The sequence below is a fragment of the Epinephelus lanceolatus genome, chromosome 4 (assembly GCF_041903045.1).
Source record: "Epinephelus lanceolatus isolate andai-2023 chromosome 4, ASM4190304v1, whole genome shotgun sequence".
NCBI lineage: Eukaryota > Metazoa > Chordata > Actinopteri > Perciformes > Serranidae > Epinephelus > Epinephelus lanceolatus.
The window spans coordinates 47,490,043-47,507,276 of record NC_135737.1 but is presented as its reverse complement, the minus strand read 5'-3'; the positions used below and the strand labels follow the sequence as shown (position 1 = coordinate 47,507,276).

Here is a 17,234-nt window from a genome sequence, read left to right as displayed (position 1 = left end):
ACTTTGATATATTTATTATATTTCTTTAAGATCATCTCTCTCTCCATCACAGATGTAGAAACATACACACATTATGTCCATGTCTCTCTCACACACTTGTCTCTGGTGGTTTCACCACATCTCTCAATAATCTGTGTTTGAAGACACGACAGCCTCAGTGGTTTTAGATACGTCCAAAGGACACAGATTACTTGATAGAGAGCAGAACGCCTCAAAGTTTCCACTGATGATGATGATGATGATGATGATGATGATGATGATGAGATAAAGAAGTCACGTTGTTACAGCCACGAAGAGAAGCTGCTGATGAGTGTTGACACAGAACTGATAAGGTGGGTGGTGTCAGTGTTTGTACGACACTCACAAGGAGACCTCAGAGCAGAATGGCTGCAGTCACAGAGCTCTGCTTCCTGCTGTTTGCTCTCATCAACAACATTCATGCAGAAGAACTCATCACCATCAAGGAGGAAGAGCACTCTTACACCTTCCACCTCCCCAAGGAGGCCAGCTCCTGCCTGATCTCCAGATTTGTTGGTGAGGAGAAGCTTGTCCTGTGGAACACCTCTGACCTCTGGTCCCACAACTCCACAGTACCTGAAGACTTGAAACAACGACTCTCAGTTGTCAGCAGGAAGAATATTTCTTCTTACATCATCCACAACCTGACCCATTCAGACTCCGGCCTGTACCAAGAGGAGTGTTGGACCGACGGCAAAGTCACATATGAGAGAAACAGCAGTGTCATTATCTGTAGTATAAGGACTGAGCAAGAAATGACTTTACTGAGACTTGAAGAATCAGTGGACCTGCCATGTTATAGGGCAGCTGACAATCTGGATTTCCTGTGGCTCAAACGTGACTTTAGATATGAACAAGAAATATGGAAGAAAGTTTTTGGGGACAATACGACATCAGTGATGGACGATGATGGAGGAAGATACCAAGTGGAGAAAAACTCATCAGATCTACATGTATTCAACTTCACAACAACATTAAAGAAAGAGTTCACCTGTCTGCTGATGAACCAACAGCAGTGTGTTCGCAGTCAACGTGTACTGTATCACCAGAAGCCAGAGTTTCTCTATCACTCGGCAAGGGAGACGGCTGTGTTGCCGTGCACTGTCACTGACCTCAGTGATGACCAGCCCCCACGTTGGATTAATGTCACCTCCAACACTGAACTAAACAACACAACAAACCAGACTGTGCCTTCAGTGGACCAAAACTACTCTCTGGTGTTTTCATCACTGACATTAAATCACACAGGTCTGTATGACTGTAAAACCTCTCTCAGGGTGAAAAGTTATTATCTGGTGGTGTGTCCTAAATTTGGTCCTCCTGCTGTCGAGCTCTTCTCAGAGGGAGAAGAAGTCACTCTACAATGCAAAGATTTGAAGAAGGGTGTGTGGCCTGATTGGTTCATCAAGTCGAACCAAACAGAAGGCAGAATCGTTTCTATAGACATGAGTCAGACCATGAGCAGAGTGAGCTTTGGCTCTGATGGGAGTTTGGTTATCTCTAATGTCTCACTGAAAGACACAGGAGAGTACTGGTGTGCAGTTTACCAAAATTATCAGTGTGTGTCATCAGTGAAAACTGTATTAATGTACAGAGATCCCTTTGGGATTCACTCCACCTTCTACACAGTGAGATGCTCAGTGCTCAGTGGTCTGCTGGTGATGCTCTGTGTTGTTGTAGTGGCTGTGAATCAGAGGTGCAGGAGAGGAGAGCAGCTTTCAGCTCAGACACACAGTTAATATGCATATGTTCATTTCCTCACTGTCTGTCTGTGACAATGTCAAAAGTACAAGAGGTGAAATAGAAGATGGGAAAAAAGACAAATGAATACAAAACAATCAGAATAATAATAGAAAGAATGTTGGGAGAAAAAGTTGACAAGTTTACAAGTCAAGCTTTGATCCTGACAGGGTGCAGATATATATGTATATATGATATATATTGTAGTTAGTTTGTCTTTGTGTTGTTGTGGATCCATGTGATTATAGGGACGACTGCTTTGGGCTGCACCCTGACACACAGCAGGGGGCTGCTCTGTTATGTCATATTGTTTGGAATATTTTGGAACATTTCACTAATCAATCTTTGAACATTGCTTTCACCTCAGCTGTTGTTTTTTATCATTTGACTGATCTGTATCTTGTGTTATTGTACTGATGTTTGATTTGAAATGATTCTGTGATTCTTTTATTCTATGTGCAGGAATCTGAGGTGCCTTTTATGCATTTATAATTGTTGTATGTTGGGCTGTTGTCAGTGTTATATGATTGTTATTATACCCTGCTCTATATCAATCAATAATCAAGTGTCTCTATAATAAAGGTGAAACATAAACAATCAGACCTGCTACCCACTTTTTACTGTTCTGATCATGTAGGCTGTCAGAAATGTGGTTTTCTGATGTCACTAAATACAGGTCACAGTAAAGTGTGTGCACACATCCAATCCTAATATTGAGGCCAGGTGCAGGAAAGCAGATTGAGTGTAGGAAAAAGCATATCAGTCAACTGGATTCTAGCTCCCAAACTTTGATTTGAACTCAACAGTCATGTTGTGGGGATTGTTGTGTTCAAATGCTCATGTGCTCGTAGCTGCCAAAACATGATGAAGTGTAACCTGAGAGTGACTGTGGTGACGCTGTAATGATGTGGTGGAAGGAGAAAAGTCTCTGTGTTTTTGTGAGCATTAGACACACCCCCATGTGACTCTTCAAACATGGACACTCTTGTTTCAAAGCATTAAATCATCCTTTGGAATCTGACTGTTTCATTCCTGTTTATCTCCCCCTAACTAGACGTGACAGGTTTTCTGTGTGTCACCACAACAGTCAACATTAACATCCATGTCACGGCCCCTCTAATACCACCTCATGCTGGCGTCCCAGTGTTTTAAGCAGCCTCAATAAAACATCAATCTGAAGAGGTGATGGAAGAGTGCTGCAGTGTATTTGAGCGTCAGTGTTCACTGCACAGTTTACAAAAGTTAGCAGTGCAAATATCGTTTCATAACCTCAAAGTGACATTTGGCTCTATGGAAAACATTATCAGCTCTTTCAAACTAAGATCAACACAGCTCACTGTGCTCAGGTGTGTCAACAGTGATGGCTGGAATAAAACACAGGGGCTGTGGCAGCACAGTGACCTTCCAGTCAGGTAAGTCTCAGCCATGATGAAGATGCCTGCTCTGCTCTCTGCTGCCCTGCTGCTGCTGCTGCTGCTGCTCCCTGGGAATCTGACTGAAAGTAAGAATTCATGAAACAGATTTCAAGTGATTTTCTTTATTACTGGATATAAATAAATCTTATTTTTCTCTGGTGTTTTTTGTCATCCATCATTCAGTAAGTGAACCAGTTCCCATTGAGGTGGTGGTGGAGAACAGCTTACTAGGCACCGCTCCTGAGACCTTCAGCACTCATGTGGTGTACAGAGGGATCCTGCTGGGTGCACTGAAGAGACTCATGAGCTCCGATGCAAACTTTAAGTAAGACCTTAACTTCAGCTGTCACATGAGAGCGACAACTTATTGATATGAGTAGATAAACTTGCTGACTGGCACTTCACAATAGTGATACATATTTGTCTCACAGTGGGGTTCCTTATTCTCAAAATGATCTGTGCTCAGAGTACATCCTCGCAGGAGGTGTTGTGTAACTGCAAACCCTGCAGCAGGGGCATAGCAACAAATTCTGGGTCCTAGCAGTCTCTGTGGGCCCCCACCCTTACTTGGTACATGTCTCTCTTATGCACATTTTTACACCTTTTTCTTTCTTTCCCTTTCCTTTCTTTCTTTTCTTTTTCGGACCCCCAGTATCCCTTTATTGGGGACAGACATGAAACAAGACAGTATATTTGGTGCCAGCAGCATAAGCAGCCACTCACTCGGCTAAGCTGCATTTAGAGACAAATCCTATGGCAGGAGGGACTAAACAATTTTGGACCTTTGAGGGACTGTTCTTTACTTATCAGAGGAGGAGGGTGGCTGGACTCCAGTGGCTGGTTTTAAATGCATGACCCTCCCTCCACCATGAATCAGTTATAAGATTTTTAAAACGTACAGTTTGACGTTTGAAAGTTTAATGCTGAAGACGAAATTCTGGAGTTTAAGCCTCAGTTTTTCCTTTTTTTCATGCATGCTGGTTAGTTCGTGCAAACTGTTTATTTTTGTAGGAAATTTAAACTAAGAATAAAGCGATTTTTCTGACATAAGTGTTCATCGGGTGTCATGGTCCTGCAGTGGTTAGCATTGTCACCCTACAGCAAACCCGGGGTTTGGAAGCTATGTTTCCTTTAAAAATTGGCAGTAAAAAAAGCTGAATTTTTGACTATTTTTTCCCTTTTTCACTCTTTTTTAAAATAATTTTCCACTCTAATTCTTCACTCTTTCTCTTGCAAATAATTTATGATTAGCCATATTTTAAATGAGACATATAATAAAGTGAGTTTGACGAACTATCACCATTATGAACTCAGATTTGGTTGGTTTTGGAAGCGCCTGTCATGCACAATGTGTCCATGGGCCATCAGAAATTTGAAAATTCAATGATAATTTCTGTCTTTACAGTTTCTGGCGATAATTAAGGGTGTAATGTTGGCAGCAACCCGCAGGTTTGAAAGACATGTTTTCTTTAATAATCTGCAGTAAAAAATAAATAAATAAAAAATAAACACAAAACAAAGCCATTTAAATGTGTATGCCCCTCCCTTTAGCCAAAATAAAAAAAAACAAAAGTCCCTCTCCAGTACTTAAAAAAAATATTTGACATGCTTCCGCTACATTGAAGGGCAGCCCTGGGTAACTAGTCTCACTTTCCCCCACTATGACACCCCTGCCCAGCAGTGTCTTTGAAATCCATATGCAAATGTATTTATAAGTGACATGAGTAAAACAGCTAAATGGACACAAAATGCTGAGCCAGTATGACGAATAAGTTCCTGTTCTGTCACATCTTTAAAGCTCTCAGCTACAACACTGATCCACAGAGGGAACACTGAAGCTGATATCCACACACCCAACCATCGTCATCACTGACGAGTCTGCAGGCTGCCGACTTTTAAATTTCAACCAGAGATATTAAGACTCTGGCTCAGTGGAAAATTCTGAATCACACACTGAGTGGAGGATTTACAAGTTAAATACAGAGCACAATCACTTATAATTATGGGCAAATAAGGCACTTCTGACACACGCCTACCACATGCAATGGAATCATCAGCACACTGACAGTGATCTGAATATTAATATTTATCATCTTTATTTCAAAATTAAAGCGCACTGTTGCTCAACATTACAAAATCAGTCGTCCGTATGTGTTCCACTTAGCCAAACAAGAAGTGACAGGATCATTTGGGCCTAATAGTTAATAATAATAATGATAAAAAATAATTTATAGGCACCTTTCAAAGCACTCAAGGACACCTTAGAAAACACAGTTATAAAACATGCAGCAATGTATCCATAGATCATAAAGATAGAGCATAGAGCTGGGTGTCATCTGCGTAGCAGTGGAATTGAATGCCAAACTTTCTGGAGATATGGCCAAGAGGTGGAAGGTAGACTGTAAATAAAAGGGGACCTAAGATAGAGCCCTGAGGAACACCACTAGTAACTAGAAAAAACTGGATCTGAAATTTCTAAGTTGAGCAAAGTCAGTGGGGCCAGACAATGTTTGCATGAATGAGTAATAAGTTGCCCTTCTGACAATCCAAATGTAATGCGGTTGCTCATAGTCACAGCAGCTGTCTCCCACATTCAAAGTAACTCACCAAGTGGATCTCCGTTGTTCTTCTGTTTGGTCCTGCAGGTTCACGTACACCGAGGATCCAAACTACGGCCCGTACCTGGAGAGTGTGAACGGAGTGGCTGGAAACGATAAAGACCATACGTACTGGGAGCTGCTGGTCAGGACTCCAGATGGCAAAATCATAAGACCTGATGTTGGTGAGTCCACTATGCAAACATTTTTGTCGTTGTAATTTAACAGTGGATCAGATCAAAATAGAATATATGGTGCTTTTTTGTGCAGGCATTGGATGCTACATTCCCAGTGCGAAGGAGCAAATCATTCTGAGATTTACAACGTGGTGAAGATTCAGCAGCCACTGACCATCGACATGAGATCAGAGCCAGTGTTGGAACTGACCGTGTATTTCATAAGTGGTCTGTGACACTACATGCATCCATGTCTAATGCTGAGTAAGAAAAAACACTGGGAATAAAATATCTTTCTGTGTGTTGATTTGAATGATTTCTGAGGGAACAAACTGATACTGTCATCATGTTTTGAATAGATGATCTCGAATGTGTTTCAGTAGTCTAAGCGGTCTGACAGAAGCCCATCAACATTTTAAATGTTCATTTTTTAATGTTGTGAGCACCACAAATGAAATTCCATACAATTATCTCAAAACCTGGACAAATGAACTCAAATCTATCTGAATGGCTGGAGGTCAGAGACAAATATTTTTATATACTGTGGCTGTCAAATATTTTTCTTTTTTGAATCACATATAATGGCTGAATATCAGTTAATCACATTTAACAGTTTGATATATTTACTGTATTTATTTTTGACGTCTATATTTACGAGGTGAAACAGTTCTTAACAGAGTGTCTGGATCAGGAATCAAATGAATGCAAATAAAATGACTTTTAGTGCTGCAGTGCAACATCAGTGAGGTCTGACACCAGGACTGAGAGGTCGGAGACAACTTCAGAGGGCTCTTTCTGTCAGACACAGTGTGTGTTTGTTTGAAAGGATTACGTTACTCTGATATAATCTGATGACTCACTGACGTCCAATGATCCCCAGTTAATGCAGTCTAGTTGCTCTGTCTGATTCATACAGGTCCTGCATGTGTCAGACTATTGTTCACCTGACAGTGAGACATATGACTGGTCACAACATGTCAACCTGAAGATGTTCCCTTATTACATCATGTACCTGTGTGGTGGTGTGTCTGTGTCGCTCTGCAGTTACACTTTTGGCCGTGGAGTTTCTGTGAAGTGCTGGAAAGTTTGATTGATTCAAAACACACCTAAAACACACATTAAACACACTTTAAACAGGGCTTAATAGAGACAATGTCAAACACAACACAGTCTCCAACGAGCCGTGTGACTGAAGGTGAAGCATCTGATGCACGATTAGCAAGACCAACTCGTTTAGTTTGGACAATTTTATTGATAATTTGCATCATTATCATAAAGTAAAAAAATGATTTTGCTCAACACAGATTAAATGTATTTTTGTTTATTATTTCAGAAGATTCACACAAAGTATTCTGAAGTGTAAAACAGCAGTGTGTTATCTCACAGCTTGAGTAATAAGAAGAAATCTCTATGAGGAAGTATCTGGTTACCAAGCAGGAAATTCAAGGTGAGAGATAATCATCCAAAAGTAAAGACAAAGTAATGTCAGCTCGTTCCTTGTCAGTGCTATCAGTACTACGATAGTGTTTCCTCACACAGTACACTGTTTACATCAGTGATCTTTTATTAAGCTGTAATTACTCTCTGACCAAAGAGCTTGATGGACCTTGGTTGAATGCTGATCTGTGAAATATATAATCATACAGTTGAGTCAGGCTTTAGTTGCATGGTGATTTCCAGTGGCTCCTGAACCTTCAGTATCTGTTAAAATTCAGGATGATTTTGTCATTTGCAGATGGAATGTAGCATCCGATACCTGCAAAGAAAATCAAGATAAGACGAGATTCTGATTGATTTACAGTGAGAACAACAGTGGATGTTGACTGTAAAAAGCAACCTCTGAAGTTGTCAAAATTCGGCACTTGGTCAGTGACTTCCAGCGTCAGACAACAACAAAAAAAGCCGTTCTTTCACGTCAGTGTGATACATGGCCAGTTGCTGTTATTGTTTAATGGCCCCCGGCAGCGTCAAGGGAAAACGCAGCTGGACAGCAACTAAAGTTATGTGGGCGGATGTCCGAGTAGGGCGGGGGGGAGTGCTGTGTCACAACTCAAGTTTCTTAGATTATGTTTTCTATTTCATTCATTCATGCTGTTTCCTGTTTCATTTTGAAACTCACACCTCTCTGGTTTCATATCACTTCACTTCCTGCCCCTGTGTGTTTTCCCTCCCTTCTGATGACATCACCTGTGTCTTGTTATCCTTCCCCTCACCACAGTATTCAGTGTGCGCCTTGTTTATGTCAGTTTGTCTCAGCTCCTTGTGTGTCTAATGTTCCAGCCTTTTGTTTCCCTGTGTCCTTTGCTTGGTTTTTTGGATTTGGCCTGTTGATTGTCTCTGCCTCATCCCTATTGGATTTGTTTGCCTCCACTGATTGTCCTTCTGTGTAACGAACGCACCTTTTGACCAGTGAAGACTGAGTTATTTTACCCAAACTGTTTCCAGAGTTGTGCGTTTGGGTCCACTCTCACCTGGTTCACCAGTTCTTACAGGGTGGTGGACGGGTCTAACAACAGCTGACTTTCACCTGGGAGGCTGGTGTTCGCTTCTGGTTAGATTGTAAAACCAAACCCTGTTCTTTTTTCTTAAAACCAACCATGTGCGTTTGTTGAAGGAAGAAATATGTCAATTCTCGGTGTTGTACCAGTGCTTTTTATTTTGAAAGAGACTGTATGTAAACTGTACATTTTCACGACCAAACATGGATATGTGACAGAGAGTGAGAACATGTTGTAAAAAGACAGAAAGGGTTGACTCACCAACATCAGGTCTGATGACTGTGCTGTTTGGTTTCTGGACCAGCAGCTCCCAATAGGTGCGCTCTTCTGAATTCCCAGCCAAACCGTTCACGCTCTCCAGGAACGGGCCGTAGTTTAGATTCTCAGTGTAGGTGAAACTGCAGGGACAACAGGCGATGGCTCTTTGTCATTCAGACACAGGTGACTTTCATGTTAATGTTTCATGCAGCTTCACTCAGACATGACAACACAATTATGGAAGTGCACAGGTTAGATTTTAAAAATGTCCAATTCACACACACTCTCATTGAGATGCCACTCATTTATTTGTGAACAAACTCTTCTGTTGATTTATTGTCTGTGTGGTTACTACAATAAAGAAATAAACAAAAATGTGCATATTAATCATAATGCAATATTAATGATAAACAAACAGACTGCGGTAAATTACACAATGCAAAAATAAGGCTATGTAATGATAAACAGTAAAAAGATGAATAAATGAGGAGATTTGAGTGTTTATAAATTTAAGGGACTGTCAACAAAAGCAACAGCTTAGCTCAGAAAGGCCCATATCTATTTCACTGGCATAGTGTGCACAGAGGGCGAGACAAATAAATGTGGGACGGTCCCTTAATGGACGCATCGGCACGCTCACTACACTGCTGTGACATAAATAATAACACCTGACGGCACAGCAGTACACCATTATTCAACATAACAATATTATCAGGGATCATATACATCAATTGGAATATGAAATCGGCAATGATTAACCAATGCACAAGACACAGTACAGTACTATAAACTTAATTGCCGAATAACACACAGAATATAATAAAGAACAGTAACAGAATGATAACGTATTACTCACAATCTCATGGACGCACAAGACGGAGCAAATCAACAAAAGGGGAAGCAAGAGTCCAGAAAAACACAGCTGCAGGTTAAATAGAGTCCAAACTGCTGGGATGAACGAATAAAATCCAGAAACTGCAGCGGTGAATAAAACTCTCTTCATCGGCTCGCGCCAGACACTTCACACAGTGCAGCAGAGGTCTCTGATTGGTTCAGCGCATCATGCCATTAACTGTGTATGTGCGCTCCATGCACGTTCACGTGAACACCATGCTAACAGGCAAAAAGAAATTGGCGATGAAGGGCTACCCTTCTGAACACCAGTATTGGCAACAACTGCTTACCTTGCAAAGCAACCCAAAACAGGAAGATGGACTCATCAAAAGAGAGTCTGACAAACACAAGAAAACACGAGGCTCACAGCTGCAGCTTCATGTTCATGTTTATGAGGCTAATGTTAGCAAGAGCCTCAAATCACAGTGTACACAGCTGCAGCCACTTAAATCCAGCTAGTGCAAACCCCAACTCCAGGGCAACAGACAGCTCTGATTTCCCGCCACATCACCAAACTTTATGTTGTTATCTATTATTTTCAGTGTACAACCCCACACCGGCGGCAACTAGGCACGCATCGGTGCTCCTGGACATGTCGCTCTGCAGCACTTGACGCCACTGTCCTATTTCCAGTCCCCCAGAATTAAATACATTTTCCCCTCACTCGCTCTCTGCTTGTACAGACCAGCTCCTGTAGCAGCTCTTTTTCTCTGCTCCTATAGCAGTTTGACTCCTCCACTCACTATGGAAGTATATGGAGAACTCTGTAGCTGTTGCTGCGTCTCGTCTAATGAAGAATGGATGAGGAGGGACTCGTTGTTGAGGTTGAGAAATATCCCGAGCTAAACGACCCACAGTCCCGACATTATAACGACACTGGACAAAAAAGATACTTCCTGGTGAGTCACAGCTCTGGAGATCGGCTCTTCAGGTGAGAAATCAAGTTTAATCAGTGGCTGTCCACGTGATTTTAAGCTAACGCAGAGGTGGAGGAAGTGCAGATCTGTCAGTGTAAGTAGTAATAACGTTGCGTGATGATCTCTTGATGAGCTGCAGTGCAGCGTGTCCAGTGTGTGCTCGGGGCGGCACTTGATGTGCGCCACATGACACATCACCGTGGCACCAGTGTGTTCTCAGCTTTAGACCTGGCACTGCCAGTGGCCGACAGCCCACTGTGACACCTGGTGCAGAGAGGTTTGTGCTTGCTGGATTCGAGCTCCTGCAGCCGCTAATCGGAGGTTGGTCTCAGTAGCTGCTGCCCGCTCTCCTCTGAGTGAAGACAGGAGTGAGGCTAAGAGGCCGCCTGGTGGCTAGCAGCTAATTCTTGTTTAATGTCGGTCTGAACAAAAAGAGAGCCAGGCAAGGAGGGGCTGAGCGAATACACTGCGCGCAACCGTACAATGAAATATGAATAAATAAATCAATATATGGGAAGTGCTGGGTTACTGAAGCACGTGTATACTCATGGTTGTGTGCTGGGACAGAGAGGGGAGGACTGCAGGAGGAGGGCACACTTTCAAAGTCAGCCTGCCCCAGCTTTAAGTTGATGATTTATGCCAACAGCTGATGTGATGATCTTACCTGAAGCCTGAGTTTGAGTCCTGCAGTCTTCTCATTCCACCCAGTAAGATCCCTCTGTAAACCACATACGTGGAGTAGGTCTGATTGGCAGAATCTGTTACAGCGTTTGTGACCATGATAGTGAAGTTAGTTGGATCTGAACCTGAAAACAAAAGGTCAAATTCAGTACACAGGTCAATAATAAAATGCAGCAGTAGAATAAGGAGGATAAACAATGCCTTAGCACTGCAATTCTAAACCTGAATTCTTCTCAGTGGTCATGCGTGAGGACATTACTCTGTGCTCAATAAAAACAGTAATAAATCCTTCAGCTTACTGTCAGCTGAAGCTGCAGGAAGCAGCAGCAGCAGCAGGACTGCAGAGAGCAGAGCTGGAGCCATCATTCTGACTGCTGGAAATCAAACTGAACCTCAACACTTCACTGCAGAGACAAAAAAAAGAAGGTAAAATATCATCCTTGTAAAATAGTTTGAACAGAAACAGTTAACCGACACCACAAGTTATTATAAGATTGTACATTTTTTAAAACCAGTGTTTAACTCGACTCCACTCATCTCTCAGTAGACGGGGTTTCTAATTCTTCACCTGGAAACTGTCTCCTGTCTTTGAGACTTTTTACCACAAAAATATAAAAAGGTAAAAGTAGGATGAAATGTGTGAACTGTAACTAAACGACTACAGTCCCACTGCGCCTCCTTGAAACGATCTCTTAAAGACAATCAAATCCATGAATCTGACAATGCCGTTTGCCGTTAGTGTCTAACAGACCTGTAAGGCAGCAGGAGATCTGATGGAGAACCCTTCCTCTTCGAGACGCTCCCGGTCCTGTTGGAAGGACTCCTGCTCAGTAACTTTTATAGCTCTCCTCCACACATCACATCATACTGAAACAACCAATCATCACACATCAGGCTGAGATCCAGCTGAGTCATCCTACAGTACATTCCTCCTCGCAGTCACAGGACAACAGGCACAGCGATGAACAAAGAGACACTTTGAGCAACAGAAACACATCATCTGCAAAAGGAGGAACCTTTTTTAAAGAACTGATGTGAATCCAGGTTTTAGTCATACCAAAAATATGTTCATTTCAAGATATCCTGATGATGATTTGATCACAAGTTTTGATAAACAGGATCCTGTTTATGGGCGCGCATGCACACACACACACACACACACACACACACACACACACACACGTGTATGTGGATGATTGAACACATATTGCTTCTCCTCTTCATGCTGCTCCACTGATCAACAGATGGCTGAGGTAATCAGCATGTGTCAGCCAAGGCTGGATGCCATTCCTCTGCAAAGGAATGTGGCTTTGCCATTGTTTTATGAAGAAGGAAATGCATTCAACGCGTTGGTTAGAACAGGACATCACACACCCACTCAATCACACCTCACCCCACTGTCCACTGGGAGCAGGTACAGAGCACTGAGGTGCAGATGGAGCAGACGTCCAAGGTACCCTGGGTGTGTTGGTTGTTGACGTTCTGGGACGTCGTGTCAACTTCAGCCTGTTACATGCATTGTCTGTTTTCAAAATACACTTCTGTTTTCACAGGAAATGTACAGTTTGATACAGTCTCTTTAAAAATAAAAGCACTACATCAGGATTACACCGATGGGACCACTTAACAAAACACAGGTTAAAAAAACAGGGTTTGGCGTTACAGTCTTACAGGAAGTGAACACCGGCCTGAAAGTCAGTGGCTGTTGGATCCATCCCCCACCCCTCACACCCACCCTACAAAGACTTCTGCTGCCTTAACTTTTGTTGTTGCATTTACCCCTGCTGTCAAACAATAACCAAGACTGGCTGCGTATCTCTTAAAAAATCTATGTTGACCAGCAGTCATTAATACGCTGCTGAGCTGTTATGATCCTGACATCAACAAACAAAATAAGTAAAAACAGGTAAATAAAAGAAGCAGCATACTGACACTGAGTGATGACAGACAGAAACAGACATGAAATGACATCATAAATGTGTCTGATTGAGAAAGCACTTCCTGTCCCGTCTGTAACAGGTGAGAGAGAATGTCTCAACTGTCCCTGCTGGCTGGGAAAACACCTGCTGTCTACAACACAAAGACCCAGTTTATTCATCTTGCACACTGTCCATCAGTGCACACATTTATACATCCTCTTTTTCCTACAGACCAGGATGTGTTCTGCTCAAATCAGACGGTGACAGCAGGATGACTCCTCTCTTAAGGAATGGCAAATATTTCCCCACCTGTCTCCCTGTGTTACATTAATGTTAAGATAAGAGAAGATAAGATAAGATATACTTTATTGATCCCCCTGAGGGGAAATTCAAATATCACAGCAGCATAAGACAAAAAACAAGAGGACATAGAATAGAATAAGATAAAAGAGAAACAAATAAAAATTAATAATAGTAATAGATAAATAAAAAGATAAAATAAAAATAAAATAAATTGCTACATCGTTGAAGTACGGGTTGCAGCAGTTAACTCTGAGTTCAGGAAGGAGTCATCACGGAAGTGTCGTGCCCATCCTCTGGTTCGCCCGGTTAACACTGTCAGCTCTGTTGCTGTTGTTTAACGCTGTTCATTGAGGCGGCACTGTTTGCTGCTAGCTGGGGAAATGCTGCCAGGAACAACATAGTATAAGGAGCTTGAAAGTTCCAGTGGTGTTGGATGAGTCCAGCAACCACTGACTTTCACCTGGGAGGCCGGTGTTCAGACTGTAAAGCCAAACCCTGCTCTTTTGTCCTGAACATAACCACGTGTGTGTTGTTTACTGAACAAAACGTCAATTTGCAGTATTGTACAGACGTAGTGCTTTTATTTTGAAAGAGACTGTATGCAAACTGTACATTTCCTGTGAAAACAGAAGTGTACTTTGAAAACAGACAATGCATGTAACAGGCTGAAGTTGACACGGCGTCCCAGAACGTCATCAACCAACACACCCAGGGTACCTTGGACGCCATATGTGGACGTGGAAAGTCCATGACCAAACGTGGACATGTGACGAGGTCACAGTGAGGATGATGATGGTGTTAAAGAGAGGGGGCAAAATATACAACTGAGGGGTGCTTAGCTCCTTGAACAGCCCTCATGGAGCCGGGCCTACACCTGACTACACCACTCCACTTCACCAAACCTCAGACTGCAGTAGCTGTGTATTCTACATCCATGAAGAAAACATAGGTGGCTCGTAGTTAAACTATGCAGGATATTCCTAACACACATTAATCTGTCTCAATCAACCCTTATGACCCACTAAGAGTGTGTGGCCATGTATGTATCTGCAGGGACTCCGCCCTTTTCTTCTTATTTTCTGAGCTCTGGATGTTTCTGGACCCCAGCAGCACTCAGGTCACTGCAAAAGGTAACATGTGGAAATGTGCACAGACCAGCATCAGACAGAGTTTTCTGTTCTGTTGGCCAACATGAAATGTGAGATGAAAAACTGGAGCATTCTGTAACTTTGTCTGAGACACATCAAAACCACAGATTTCCTTTACACAGCGATGTGCACACAGCGCTGGTGTTTATGCTTCTTCAACAGCTTTTTTTTTTTTTTTTTTACAGGGGACGCTGCCGTGTGTTAATAATTGCGCAATTTCTTTGACATTCTCACTGAGGTACAAACAAACTGATAAACGCTCGCGATCATGTGAAAGAGCTTTTTTTCTGCAGCTCCAGAGAGCCAGGCGGCGAGTTCCTGTCTGTTTAGTATGAAATAATAAATTTACATTTACTCAGCAATAAAGACGAACACAATAAACATTTCACTAAATGTTGAACATTTAGGGATTAAAGACTCACTTTAAACATTGTAATTCCCCTCCAACTTAAAACAACAGAAATAAAAAGTTAAAAACTGGCTTAAACAAACAACTTCTCCTTCATGGAGTGAAATGGCATTTTGATTTGTGATTTCCAGTCACCAAAACAACCAACTATAACTAACTATAGTTGAATCCTTGACGACATCAAGCATTGTTCCTTAAATGAGAATGAGAAATACTTTATTGATCCCCGAGACGAAATTGTGACTCCAGTAAAATAGAAATGTCAATGTTTAACACTAGCAGTTAAGATATTAAGAATAAAATATGCATCTTTATTCTGCTGAGTCTGTAAGTGTGTAAAATATACAGATATGTGCATTGTGCTACATTACACTGTATAAACTAGTGTTTCATTAAAAATATAAAATATATATTGTGCCGTAACGGTTACTACAATAAATACATCAATGCAATATGGACTAGAATAAGGATAAAGAAGTAGGTACAGTTATGTGCACTGCATGTTAAATAACTATACACATTAAAGAGGTGTTATGAATATTGCACAGTTGAATTATTTCACAGTACAAACAGTAACAATAATTGTACCTTAAGTCACTATTGCACAGTAGAAACACAACAGATAATCATGAACTATAAATGCAGCTGGCTGAATTGAGTCCAAGTTGTATGTTAATGTGTGTGTGCATTATGAAGGCACAGTATTACATGAAGAATGAGGAGACAGTGACATCTAGTGGTGAGAGTGAAGAACTCCACCTCACACTGGAGCACAAACCAGAAATACATTAAAACAAATGATGTGTCGTTGGCCAACAAAGTTTGCATCAGCCTCCTGCAGCGACGCATCATTGCATCATTGCATCATTGCATGAGGTGGGTTTTTGTGCAGTGGAAATGAGGCTCTTTCAAAAGTCTCAAATGCCCTCCCATGACTCAGGCCTGACTGCAGAGCTAGCTCACACAAAGTAGTCCATGTACAGGAGTGTTCATGCACGCTAGGCAACAGTTCAGTCCAGTTGTGGATCTATTTATAGTCTGGCAACGAGAGTCTGAGAAGCTGCACAGATGAGCCGAGTTGGCTTGATGAGGTGGGTGTGGTGGACGGACGGGAGCAGGAGGTGTGTGGACAGGTGATAGGCTGGCAGGTAGGTGTGGTGGAGAGGTGGGGTGAGAGGAAAGGTACTGGGTTAACTGAGAGTGAGAGCCAATCAGAGTGCACACTGTGACAATAAAAGCTGTATCAAACTCAAGTTGGTGCTATTTCACTGCTCACATTGTGTTCACATCAGTTCATTTGAAAGAGGACTCAGTTCTCGCTCTGGTCAACTTCAGCTCTGATGGCGCCTCAGTCCTCTTCCTGTTCACACTATGTATAATATATATTGACATAGTTTTGTTTTTACTCTGACGTGGTGCTGCAGTGTGGTTATGAAGCCGCTCACTCTCAGATGAACTTAAAACTGGAGCAAACCTGAGTGTGTCTGTGCTGTAGACTGCTGCTGTTTGATGTATTCTACAGTCCACATCTGGAGACGTGCAGAATCTTCTGTGGACTAAACTGCTCCTCGCCCTGCGTCCTTGTTAGCGTTACAGGCCGACGTGGTTTCGTCTGTTTTTTCAAGCGTCCCAGGTCAACAGCGTGTGATCTAGAGGGCTGAATACAACGGCAAAGAGCAAAGTGAACCTGGAGCGCAGGTTAAGTGAACCACACTGCGGACTTGAATTGAACCAAACTCGAGGCGTCTGAGTTCTCTTGGAGCGTTCACATAAGTGAGTCATCTCTCGGAGTCTGTGTAGAGGGCTCAAAGGAACCAAGGATGAAAACACCCTGTATCTGTTCTGGGAAGCACTGATGATCGTCAAGGACTGAAACGTTTGCTGCTGTTTTTATTCACTTTTTTTGTGTTTTTTTTTTTGCACTTTGAGCACCTTCTCTTTGTGCTCAGATGTCCTAAATAAATTGACTATTTTTGGCGTTGATCTCAGCCTGTGGACCTTTTTGTGGCCGAAGTTGTTGAAATCCGGTGCTTGGGCAGTGACTTGCGGCAAAAGTCTAAGTGGGGCAGACGGGACAGGTGGTGGATGGGTCCAACAAACACCGACTTTGACCCAGCGAGCAGTGCTCACGTCCTGTAAGATTCTAAAGCCAAACCTTGTTCTTTTGTCCTAAACCCAACCACGTGTTTTTGTTGTTGAAGGAAAATAAAACGTCAATTTGTGCTTTTATTTTGAAAGAGACTGTATGCAAACTGTGAAAA

At 42.2% G+C, this 17,234-nt stretch overlaps 2 protein-coding genes across 2 annotated transcripts; one reads left to right on the top strand and one right to left on the bottom strand.

Moving 5' to 3' along the window:
* Positions 1–3,107: 3,107 nt before the first annotated feature.
* LOC117259089 (cobalamin binding intrinsic factor-like) lies at positions 3,108–6,266 on the top strand. Its single transcript, XM_033630302.2, has 4 exons — positions 3,108–3,259; positions 3,357–3,498; positions 5,819–5,955; positions 6,041–6,266. The coding sequence occupies exons 1-4, from the start codon at positions 3,184–3,186 to the stop codon at positions 6,100–6,102; spliced, it is 417 nt and encodes a 138-aa protein (XP_033486193.1). The 5' UTR covers positions 3,108–3,183; the 3' UTR covers positions 6,103–6,266.
* A 985-nt stretch (positions 6,267–7,251) lies between these two features.
* Positions 7,252–12,093, bottom strand: LOC117259496 (cobalamin binding intrinsic factor-like). Its single transcript, XM_033630853.2, has 5 exons — positions 11,946–12,093; positions 11,494–11,598; positions 11,178–11,319; positions 8,706–8,842; positions 7,252–7,702 (listed from the first exon to the last, which is right to left on the bottom strand). Exons 2-5 carry the CDS (start codon positions 11,558–11,560, stop codon positions 7,641–7,643), a joined length of 408 nt encoding a protein of 135 aa, XP_033486744.2. The 5' UTR covers positions 11,561–11,598; positions 11,946–12,093; the 3' UTR covers positions 7,252–7,640.
* Between the last annotated feature and the right edge of the window lie 5,141 nt (positions 12,094–17,234).